Raw genomic sequence first — 12,829 nt, 5'->3', positions numbered from 1 at the left:
GAATGATGATTCGGATCGCGTGTCAAACCGCCAAACTGCTGAAATTTGGCGATTCAAACCGCTGATTCATAACGCTTCGAAGCTTCATGATGCAGTGTTTTGAAATCGTCATCACTATGTAAGTCGTTATTTAGGGTTTTTTTGCGCACAAAAACTATTCTCGCCGATTTATAAAGTTATTTTAGAACTACTGTAGTGAGATGGACTTTGTAACGACGTCTTTAGTACCTTTTAAGGGTCTTGAGTGTAAAGTGCCATTGTGCCAATGGAGGCCTTTCAGAGCCATCAGATTTCAACTAAAATATCTTCATTTCTGTTCCAAAGATGAACGGAGGTCTTACGGGTGTCGAACGACATGAGGGTAAGTAATTAATGACAGAATTTTCATTTTTGGGTGAACTAACCCTTTAAGTACCTGTTTCAGAACAAAGCAAACTATGTACAGGTCTGAAAACGCCCTTACTTAATCACTTTTTTGCCTAAATGGATTTTAGAAACCATTAACACCAATTGTCTCTACTTAGGCTCAATGTTTTAGGAAATGAAGACATTTAGCATCTTCTGTGAGATTTCACTAAATGTTATCACCTCATTAGACATGATGAATCACAGCTAAATACACTAAACTCAAGGATCTTGCAAAACTTGAAAGGTCTGGTAAACCCTTCTTGTGGATAAGAAGAATGTAACCATTTTTGGAAGTCTGCTACAACATTTATACTGACCTATTCAAAAAAAGAAGCGACTAAAGGTTGAAGTCCTTTGGGAAAAGATATTCATCTGTTTACAGTCACAATGGACTGTGACATGTGCTTTTTCTCAGCCAAACATGGCCGGAGGAAACTGGGTACGGGGCCAAATTTCCACTTGTAGCCTCAGTCCTCCATACACACAATGAAGCCAATGCTCTAACATAAAACACTCCGGAAAGACTGGGCTGAACATGCATAGTATGAGGCAAAATGATTTCTGTAGCAAGACTTTAACTACATATACATTTTTTTAATAAAATTATCTATCCAGTTTTATCATCTGGAAATCTATTATTTAGAAATATAGTAGAATCCATCCCGTCATCAAGTCTCCTTTAGCTTAAAGGTGCAGTGTGTAATATTTATGAGGATCTATTGACAGAAATGCAATATAACATACATAACTATGTTTTCAGTGGTGTATAAAGACCTTACATAATAAACCGTTATGTTTTTATTACCTTAGAATGAGCCATTTCTATTTAGATACACTGCAGGTTTCCTTTCAGTGAAGTCACCATTTTGCGCCACCATGTATCTACAGTTGCCTTAAACGGACAAACTGCTACAGAGCACTAGCTACTCTCTGCTGTCTCAAATGACGACATCTTTGTCCTGTGTCGGCCCCCATAGCTTCTCTATGTGCTTCGAAAGGGAGGGGTGAGCGGTGGGTGGTTGCAATTCACAACCTCACCACTAAATGCCGCTAAAATTTACACAGTGCACCTTTTTGTAGTGGACAAACTACTTGCGTTAAAAACCTGATGAAGAAATTGAGCTAAAAGTTTTCTTCTTTCCCCACCACTGACGGAATTTTATGGCAATCCATGTTTTCACTGTTATATGGTAGTAGGGGGCGTTATTACACATCTTCTGAAATAGTACAGAATCTCCTGATCCAAAAACAAGCAAAGAAGAAGCAGAAACAAGTGATAGAAGCATCAAAAGCTGCCAAACGTTACTGAATTAAATGTCAATCAAGAGGTATAGGACTGTGGCAAGCTTTTGGGGTGTTGATGGACTCAATCTCGGTCTATATTTTAATAATCTTTTTGAATCCGATGATCCGGACGTGGTCTTTGAGAAAAACACAATTTTCTCAGCTTTTGTTTAAAATGTTGCTTTTTTAATGAAACTTACCAGTGTTGATACAAAAGAATGCATGAATATAGAATAAAATGTTTTTTGCATTGTTTTTTTTTAGCAGAGGCTCTGTTCTTCCTTTCTATGTCCAGATATTTGGTACCTCAAAATATCTTGGGGGCCATTACATTTTTGTGAAAATGATCAAAAATGCTGGCGCTGGCTAGCAACTTTTTTAAAAAACATATATATGTTGGTAGGGGGAGACTAGTCTATGGTTTCACAATATATCACCTGGCATTAAACTTATACAGTCTATTTAACCATTGTTATTTCACCAAAATGTCCACTGTCCGCCATAATTTATGGAAATGTTTCATGTTTTAAGGTATAATGGAATGGTTAAGCTACCCTAAGGGTGTACTCACACTAGGCACGGTTGCCTTGTACCATGCCCGAGCACGACTGTCAATTGAAATTCAAGGGTGGGACTTGTTTTTGTCTAAATTTATTGGATCGTTGTTGTTTACTATTGCTCAGATCTCATGTGATATTTTGTCCACGCACCAAAAAAACTCATCAGAGAAGAGATGTCTTTGGAAGTTACTTTGATTAAAGATTATGAGGGCACATTCATAAAAAAAAAATATGATGTGCATGGATAAATAATTTATAATGCAATATTCTATCAAAAAAAGAATTGCACATTTTGATTTCATGGGGACTTTAAATCAACAACACTACTGGAATAGGAACTAGTTTTTAATAAACAACTAGTGAAACTGAAAACGATACTAGTAATTACAAAAAGTAACTGGTAACATACAAATTGATGGGTCTGCCAGTTTTAAATAATGTAAAAACAACTTTTCATAAACTTCCAACATTACTATTTCACCCTTTAGTATGAAAGCCCATGTATAATTGTTTTTCTTCAGTAAACTAAAATAACACATCTCCATAACTGCAGGCCAGTGTGTGTGTGTGTGTGTGTGTGTGTGTGTGTGTGTGTGTGTGTGTGTGTGTGTGTGTGTGTGTGTAGTATTAGTAGCACTGTAATGCTGAAGTAGCTCAACTCCCCAGTTTCGCGGTAGCGCTTTGAAATATCTCAACTGGTTGTCAGTTTCCTGTTTTATTTGAATACACACACAGGCCGGTCGCGCGGTGTGTGATAGGTCGTTAGACCTGTGGGGAGGTGCTGTCATATAGCACACTGTGAATGGGAGAGGATATCACTCTAGACTGGGGACTCGTGTGCAAGAAAGGCCCAGTGGAGCGAAGAAACCCTGAAGTGGGTTCACAGCAATACGTTACCTGAAATATGGAGGTAACGTATTGAGCCGCGTGAGCACGTCCAGCTCTGTCATTGATAAGAGAGAGAGGCGTCGGAGCCACTCGCGAAGGACACGTTCAAAAAAAGCGAGACGCAACACTCGCGTCTCGAGAATCGTTTTAAAAGTTTTGCTTCTTTTAAATTGATATGGCAACTTAAAACGAGACGCACAAAGCTGAAAAATAAACGATCAAAGACTTCAGTATTTACAAAGTGTTTACATAAAAAAATACGGCGCACAATGACGCAAGGCGGCGTCTCTTATAAACGTCCCCTTAGAATATAACAACGGTTGAGTTACAACATTACACAGACTAAAATATAGCGCATTTATGATCCGTTTAAAATGCAGCTATTCATGTGGTGATTTGGCCTACTTATATTCATATAACGTCTATTTTCAAGATTATCTCAACAAAAACAGATAGCGTTGAACAGCGAGTTAGTCAAGTAACGTAACGTTACGTGTAACGTTAGTTGCAAATGAACCGCTTGAAATCACCAAAACATTTCGTTGCGTTACTCATTTATGATGTTGAGTAGGCTAATATTCCACCTGGAAAATAGTAAGGAATTTAAACAGGCGACTTACATTGTCAAACAGTGATCCAACGTTTGCAGTGACCAGTAAGACGTCCGTGAACATCTCCATGATAAGAAGCGAGGTGGAGAAAAGTCTAATCTTACGGAGGAAATCCCACTCGCAGCTCTTTATTGGAGGAGTAACAAACGGCTTACAGATAAGAATAGAAAAGTCTAGCTATCTTGCCCTGAAGACAGAGCCCACGAGAGCGACGCTCGCATCTCCAGTCCTGCTGTCATGAGGAAACATTCACATTCACGGTGTTTCTGTTCTTCAGTTGCTCAGCGGTGGACTCGGAGGGATTTCTCCTCCTGTCTTCATGGTAATTGGACTAGGATCTTAAGCTGAATTAACCCAGCGTCGAAGCATATGTAGCCTCGGAGTTCCTGCCGTGCAAGACTAAAGCAAACTAGTTGCGATGTCAATGTTATGTTGCATGCGAAGCTCCGCCCTACACATGTAGTAGCCTACTGTGAGCTACTGTACAAATGTGAAGCGTCAAAGTTTCCGTGTGTCAGTCAGACCCGACTACACACTAAAAAGCGAGCTATCTAGGCCTTCTATACTTTGGGAATTTGTGTCAGGTTTGCTTGTGTTACGTACACACACACTCACTCACATGTGGTGCATTTCATTTGTATATACTCACACACATATACATTTATATTTATTTATATAAATATATAAATATATATATATATATATATATATATATATATATATATATATATATATATATATAATGTAAAGTCCTCAACTCTTCGTTATTATATATATATCCTATGTATGTAGTTTGTATGGCATGTATATACAAAAAAAAATCTTATATTAAAGATAAAAAAAATAATTATCTCTGCTAATGCTGTAAAGTGTATACTATATAGGGAGCCCTTATACTTGCACATTACTAATATAACAACAGATGTTTTTACTCCAATTTGTTGATGAAATATAATAATTTTTTATACACTGTGGCTGTCATTTTCATGACAGATTTATTTAAACATACATGAAATAATTAAAGTTAAGTATGAATATATAGACTAATATAGTTGTATATATATATTGTATCCTCAACTTACAGTAACTTCAGATGTTGATTCATGTTTATTCTTTGACTAGGGAGAGATTGTGGCGTTCACACACATGCCGCACTGCCGCTTAAACTGACTGGGATATATTCGGCAGCAAGTGAACATTTTGTCCTCAAAGTTGATGTGTTAGAAGTAGGAAAAATGGGCAAGCGTAAGAATTTGGGGAAGTTTGGCAAGGGCCAAATTGTGATGGCTAGACGACTGGGTCAGAGCATCTCCACAACTGCAGCTCTTGTGAGGTGTTCCCGGTCTACAGTGGTCAGTATCTATCAAAAGTGGTCCAAGAAGGAACAGTGGTGAACTGGCGACAGGATAATGGGCGGTTGATGTAGTTAATGCTGGTTCTAATAGAAAGGTGTCAGAATTCACAGTGCATCACAGTTTGTTGTGTATGGGGCTGCATAGCCGCAGACCAGTCAGGGTGTCCATGCTGACCCCTGTCCACCACCAAAAGCGCCAACAGTGGGAAACTGGGGGAACTGAACCAATGGAAGAAGGTGGCCTGGTCTGATGAATCATGTTTTCTTTTACATCACATGGATGGCTGGGTGCCTAGGGAATACATGGGACCAGGATACACTATGGGAAGAAAACAGGCGTCAGATCAAGCATCTATGGGATTTTTGAACAAACAAGTCCAATCCATGGATGCCCCACCTTGCAACTTACAGGACTTAAAGGATCTGATAACATCTTGGTGCCAGATACCACAGCACACCTTCAGAAGTCTGCCTCGCTGGGTCAGGGCTATTTCAGCAGAAAAAAAGGGGGACCAACACATAATGGTATGCCTTATCTGTGTGTGTGTATATATATATAGATATATAGATATATTGTATTCCACAATGTTTAGGAGTGCATTTATGGGAATTTTTGACCATTCTTCTTGAAGCGCATTTGTGAGGTTAGGAACTGATGTTGGACGAGAAGGCCTGGCTTGAAGTGCTTTAACTCATCCCAAAGGTGTTCTATCGGGTTGAGGCCAGTCAAGTTCCTCCACACCAAACTCGCTCATCCGTGTCTTTATGGACCTTGCTTTGTGCACTAGTGCGCAGTCATGTTTGAACAGGAAGGGGCCATCCCCAAAAGTTGGGAGCATGAAATTGTCCAAAATGTCTTGGTATGCTGAAACATTAAGGGTTCCTTTCACTGGAACTAAGGGGCCAAGGCCAACCCCTGAAAAACAGCCCACACCATAATCCCCCCTCCACCAAACTTTACACTTGACACAATGCAGTCAGGCAAGTACCATTCTCCTGGCAACCGCCAAACCCAGACTCATCCATCGGATTACCAGACAGAGTAGCATGATTCGTCACTCCAGAGGACACGTCTCCACTGCTCTAGAGTCCAGTGGCGGCGTGCTTTACATCACTGTATCCGGATGCTTTGCATTGCACTTGGATGTAGCTGCTCGGCCATGGAACCCCATTCAACTAAGCTCTCTACGCACTGTTCTTGAGCTAATATGAAGGCCAAACAAAGTTTGGAGGTCTGTAGCTATTACCTCTGCAGAAAGTTGGTGACTTCTGTGCACTGTGCACCTCAGCATGCGCTGGCCTATTACTTCATGACTGAGTTGCAGTTGCTCCCAATTGCTTCCACTTAGTTATAATACCTTAGTAGTGAGGAAATTTCACGAATGGACTTATTGCACAGGTGGCAACCTATCATGGTACCACGCTTGCATTCTCCTGAGAGCGACCCATTCTTTCACAAATGGTTGTAGAAGCAGTCTGCATGCCTAGGTGCTTGATTTTATACACCTGTGGCCATGGAAGTGATTGAAACACCTGAATTCAAGGATTTGGAGGGGTGTCCCAAAACTTTTGGCAATATAGGCCAAAAGTATTGGGACACCCCTCCACATGATCTATGTTACAAAATTACTTATTGGATTAAGGACCTACAATCTCCAAACTCCAAAACAGATTTAATATATATATATGTTTTTGGAGTTTGGAGACTGTAGGTCACTAATCCAATAAGTAATTTTGTAACATGGATCATGTGAACTCTTTTGTTCATAAGGTCAAATTTCCTTCCATTGAAGGACAATATGCTATTTGGAGCATTCTTAAATCATGCTGGAGAACATGATAATCAGGTTTAACAAAAATTTATGTGGAGTGCAAACATAAAGCAATTGAAAACAAATTTCTGGGTCTCAGGTTAAGCTACAATATGTGTTATTGTGTAATAAGAATATATATGGAATTTACTGCATCTCATGCAATATTTGTTGCATCACTTTATATATTATTTAAAAAAATCCCAATGGCAATATTTCGCAAAACAAACAAAAACGGATGAATGTAGTTTCTGTTCTGCATCTGTCCTGTTGCAGAACCACAAATTAGATAAATTAACACAGCAGTTCATAATCTAGTTAGTTTGATGGATTTAGAGCTGGTAAAGGTAAGGTAATTGTGCAGAAACTGATGCACATGTTCACTTAAATGTGACACTTAATTGGAGTTTGTTGTTTTAAATGTTCCACCAAAACTGATTTGAAGATCTGGAACTCTTCCCGTGGTAATGCATGGTTCCCGTGGTTACATTTACCAGATGAAAACTATTGTGTTGAAGATCTGTTTATATCGAAATTGAATCCTCTGTACCAAACATGAGAAAACAATAAGCTTACTAGGCTTACTAGTGTTCTCAGCATGCAGTTTTTTGTGTTGTGATCTATCCATCAGCTCTTTGGCTGGGTGAAGTCATTGTATCCTCTCTTGGTCTATAGGCTGTTACCTAAGAGTTGGCCCTCTTCAAGTGAAATGTCACCATGAAGGAAATTCTCTGTTTCTCAGGTCAGACTCCAGCCCAGCAGTGGCAGGCTGAATGAATGTTTATAATTCATGTTAAGTGAAAGGACTCTGGCAGAACAACTTGTCCCTCTGCTTCAGCGCTTGACACAGTTCTCCAGTCATATGTCAATGTAGAGCCTAAAACCAATGTCCAGTTCTCCATTTGCTGTGATGGAAAGTTTGGATAAGTTTGGACTCGGATCTTGAACAAATCTTTTTTCAGGTCATTTTGTTAATTTCAGCAGAATATAATGAAAATGTTACACGCTGGGCCATGTTACATGCAAAAGCAATTAAAAATCGGAGTTGGCGAGTATATGAAACGGTGTCACTTGCCAGTTGGTCGGTAACATTTTTATGAATTCTAACAATGCATGAACATGAACAAACGTGAACGACGCTCGGGACAGTTGACGGGCCAGCTCTTCATCGTCATGAAAGTTTAAGCCTCGACAAGACGACGCAAAAGGGAGCTAATTTTTGTTCAAAAGTTTTGTGCGCACGCATCCGAAGCGCGCGCCCAGAAAGCCGCTTCTCAGACAGCGCGAGAATACTAAACAGAGCTCTTTCACATCTTCTTGCACTTGAGCGGACATATTTTTGTCAAAAATAGTGAGTATCCTAGTAAATATAGGGCCATATTTACTAAACCGTAAATTGGCGAGCGCAAACCTTAGTAAATCACCTTGCGCGATTCATTTAAATACTCTCCTCCTATAAGTTTTCATTGGTATCTAAAATGTTAGTGTATATACTGCCTGTTTTTGCAAAAACAGTTTCATGGTCGATAAAAAATATTTATGGCGTGTAACTTTTCACCGGCCATTGGAAGGTGTGGCAAAAAGTTAGTTTTTGTCACAATGGAGAAAGGACCTAAACGCAAATGCAGGTTGCAGTCTTTATTTGAACAGCAGATAATGGGCAAATTAGGCTGTCTGCCGGTAACTGGCCGTCAAGGCGGACACAGATCAGGAGAAGGTAACCAAGAGACCAGACATCAAACAGCCGAGATGCCTAGTGCGAGAAACTGCTGCCAAAGAGTGCTCACAGGAAAACGCCGAACTCTCACATCACTTGGCGGACACGGCGGTGCCGAAGAGCCGACTAGTAGAAAGCAGAACTAGACGAGCAAGACAAGGCATAAGTAACAGACATGCATGACCAAACAATAACCCGACAAAGAGAAGAGAAAGCATGAGAACTAAATAGCAAGATGGTCAAGTAAAACGAGGAACAGGTGTGAGAGGCGCGGAGCGCGACCGCTGATTAAGATAGCAGACAGCTGTGAGAAAGCAAACGAGCAGTAAAGAGAGAAAGGAAAACAAGAGGAATCAAACCAAACCCCTGACAGTACCCCCTCCCTGATGTGCGCCCCCTGGTGCCCCTGAGGAAGACTGACGGGAGAGGAGGAAGTCCTTGATAAGCGAGCGGTCCAGAACATCCCTTCCCGGGACCCAGCTTCTCTCCTCTGGTCCGTATCCTTCCCAATCGACAAGATACTGATGCCCCCGACCACGGGGTCGGACATCAAGCAGCTTCTTAACCTTTAAGACAGGGGTGTTAGCGAGAAGAGCAGGGGGAGGAGAGGGAGGGGAACGAGAGCGAACCGCAGGCTTAATACAAGAGACATGGAAAATAGGATGGACGCGCTTAAGAGAATGTGGCAACCTGAGCCGTACTGCCACCGGACTGATAATCTTAGTGATAGCATAGGGCCCAATAAAACGGGGAGCCAATTTCCGAGCGGATGTCTGAAGGGGTAAATTGTGTGTGGAGAGCCAAACTCGCTGACCACACACATACCTAGGAGCTTTAGACCGAAAGTTAGAGACAAACTGGGGCCCCCTGTCCGAAACCACATTAGTAGGAAGCCCGTGAATCCTAAAGACGTGGTCCACGGCCGGAAGCGCAGTCTCTTTAGCCGACGGAAGCTTGGGGAGAGGGACGAAATGAACCGCCTTAGAAAAACGGTCAACGACAGTAAGAATCACTGTATTACCGCAGGAGGGGGGGAGCCCCGTGACGAAGTCCAAGGCAAAATGGGACCAGGGGCGGGAGGGAATGGAGAGGGGACGAAGCAGACCGCCGGGAGGCGAATTACCGGACTTCTGCTGAGCACAGACAGAACATGACGCAACAAATCGACGTATCTCACGTTCCATGGCAGGCCACCAGAATCGCTGGCCAACAGCTGCCAGCGTGCGCCCCACCCCCGGATGTGCCACAAATTTGGAGGCGTGACTCCAACGAAGAACCGCTGGACGAACCGACTCGACGGCAAAAAGTCTACCCTCAGGACACCCCCGGGGAACGACAGTGTGGGCTAGAGCCCTTCTCACCAACCATTCCACACCCCACCTGACGGAGCCAACCACGCATCCCTCCGGTAGGATGGACTCCGTGATGGAACCACCCTCATAGGAAGAGAACTGGCGAGAAAGAGCGTCAGGTTTAACGTTTTTGGACCCAGGTCTAAAAGAGATCGTGAAATTGAAACGAAAAAAAGAGCCCAGCGCGCCTGCCTAGAGTTAAGTCTCTTGGCAGAGCGAATATACTCTAAATTTCGATGATCAGTCCAGACGATAAACGGAGAGGAGGCTCCCTCCAGCCAATGGCGCCACTCCTCCAGGGTCAGCCGAATGTCTAGGACTTCCCGATTACCCACATCGTAGTTGCGTTCCGCAGACGAGAGCCGCTGTGAAAAAAAATGCACGGGTGAACCTTATGATCAAGAGCGGAACGCTGTGAAAGCACAGCACCCACCCCGACGTCAGACGCATCAACCTCAATGATAAATTGGCTCCCCGGATCTGGCGTAATCAGAATGGGAGCAGAAGTAAACAATCTCTAAGGCACTGAAGTGCAGTGCGAGACTCAGGAACGGGCAAATTAGTGACAGCCTGAACCTTGGAGGGGTCCATGCTTATGCCCTTAGCAGACACGACCGAACCAAGGAAGGTAACCGACTGGACATGGAAAGCACATTTATCTGCCTTGACATAGAGACGATTCTCTAATAATCGCTGTAAAACGCGACAAACGTGTTGGGTGTGTACCTGGAGAGATGGAGAGAAAATGAGGATGTCATCCAGGTACACAAAGACAAAAATGTTGGGCATGTCTCTCAACACATCATTCACGAGTGCTTGAAAAACGGCTGGGGCGTTTACCAGCCCGAAAGGAAGGACGCAACATTCAAAGTGCCCTGACGGGGTATTAAACGCCATCTTCCACTCGTCCCCTTCCTTAATACACACCAACTGCGTTACGGAGATCTAACTTTGTGAAAATCCTAGCCCCCTGCAGGATCTCAAAGGCCGATGACATCAGTGTTAAAGGATACCGGTTCTTAACAGTGATGTCATTCAGCCCCCGATAATCAATGCAGGGGCGCAGGGAACCGTCCTTCTTTTTCACAAAGAAAAAACCTGCACCGGCAGGGGAGGAGGAAGGGACAATGGTACCAGCCATGAGTGATTCGTCAAGATACTTTTCAAGTGCTCTGCGTTCGGGAGCGGACAAGGAATACAAACGCCCACGAGGAGGAGAGGTGCCAGGAAGAAGGTCGATACTACAATCATACGGTCGATGGGGAGGGAGAAAAGCGGCCCGGGAACGACTAAACACCGTTCGCAGATCGTGGTACTCCTCGGGAACTCCAGATAAATCAATAGATTCCTCCTGAAAAACAGACACAGATGAAACAGAGGGAACAGCAGAGACAAGACAATTAGTATGACAAGATAAGCTCCATGACATAATAGAACTATCAGACCAATTGATTTGAGGATTGTGCTGTGTTAACCACGGATGTCCCAGGACAATGGGGACCGTAGGTGACTGAAAAACCAGAAAAGAAATTGTCTCTTGGTGGTTGCCAGATGTGGTGAGATTCACCGGGGCGGTGGTCAACCGGATGTTAGAAAGTTCACGACCATCCAGAGCAAAAGCTGTGGGAGTATCCTTTAACTCATTAAGGGGAAGGCCGTGTTCAATGGCCCACGTCTCATCACAAAAATTCCCCTCCGCCCCAGAGTCAATCAGGGCAGAACAGGCAACAGAAAAGGTTCCCCAACGAAGAATGGCTGAAATCATGGTGCGGGACTTGAAGGATGGGGAAAAAGAAGTAGCGCTCGCCAATACTCCCCGTTCTACTGGCGAGCTCTCCTTTACTGAACACGTGGCAGCAAAATGTCCAGTGCCACCACAGTACAGGCACAACCTCTCCCGGATGCGGCGTTGACGTTCAGCGGAGGAAAGGTGTATTCTACCCAGCTGCATGGGCTCAGGCTCTGGGCGTGCTTCAGTCGACACTGAGGGTGTGAATGGGGAACCCCGGAATCCCGTGACGTCAGCACGAGCGCGTCGGCGCAGATCAAAACGCTTGTCTAAACGAATGGCTAATTCCACCAACTCATCCAGGCTCGAGGGAAACTCACAGGCAAAAATCTCATCCTTCAGCTCATCATTCAAGCCCTCCAAAAAACGTGCGGTGTGTGCAGCCTCATCCCATTCACAGGTGGCAGATAAAGTTTTAAAGTCAATAGCAAAGTCGGCTGCGGAACGCCCTCCTTGACGAAGAGCCGCTAGCTGGCGGGAAGCCTTGCGACCAAAGACAGAACAATCAAACACCTTCAACATCTCCTCTTTAAAAGAAGTGTACCGGTTACAACAATCAGCTCCTGCCACATACGCAACCTTGGCGCGGTCCACAGCATATGTGACGGGCTGAAGGGAAAACACCACCTCACACTGGGTTAGAAATGCCCGGCACTCAGTAGGCTCACCGGAATAACAGGGAGGATTGTTGATGCGAGGCTCAGCCGCTTGTCGTGTCCTAGGAGATGAGGGCTGATCTTGACGCAGGTGGAGCAGCTGGCTGGTCAAATCCGTCATCTGGGCAGTGAGTGCATCCACTGCGTGCTTGGCGACTGATAATTCCTCGGCATGTCTGCCCAGCATAGCTCCCTGCAGCTTGACCATGGAGCGGATGGTCGCCTCATTCGCTGGGTCCATAGGTGGTGGGGTTATTCAGTCACAATGGAGAAAGGACCCAAACGCAAATGCAGGTTACAGTCTTTATTTGAACAGCAGATCAACTGGCCGTCAAGGCGGACGCAGATCAGGAGAAGGTAACCAAGAGACCAGACATCAAACAGGCGAGATGCCTGGTG

The 12,829-nt window shown here is 43.7% G+C and overlaps 1 protein-coding gene across 4 annotated transcripts in view; it reads right to left on the bottom strand.

The window, feature by feature from the left end:
• Positions 1 to 4,288, bottom strand: part of inpp5l (inositol polyphosphate-5-phosphatase L) — a 50,218-nt gene extending 45,930 nt beyond the window's left edge. For 3 of the 4 annotated variants that reach the window (XR_013817367.1, XR_013817368.1, XM_079827963.1), the window contains exon 1: positions 3,761 to 4,208. Coding sequence is in view for 2 of the 4 variants with exons in the window: in XM_079827963.1 (XP_079684089.1) it covers positions 3,761 to 3,820 (60 nt within the window). In the remaining 2 variants the exon portion in view is untranslated. Of the gene's footprint in view, positions 1 to 3,760 lie in introns of all 4 variants that reach the window. The other variant, XM_079827962.1, reaches the window with a different exon arrangement.
• Between the last annotated feature and the right edge of the window lie 8,541 nt (positions 4,289 to 12,829).

Source organism: Gobio gobio (genome assembly GCF_949357685.1).
Source record: "Gobio gobio genome assembly, chromosome: 10".
Classification (NCBI taxonomy): Eukaryota; Metazoa; Chordata; class Actinopteri; order Cypriniformes; family Gobionidae; genus Gobio; species Gobio gobio.
The sequence above is the reverse complement of the archived record's forward strand: the minus strand, read 5'-3'. Positions and strand labels throughout refer to the sequence as shown.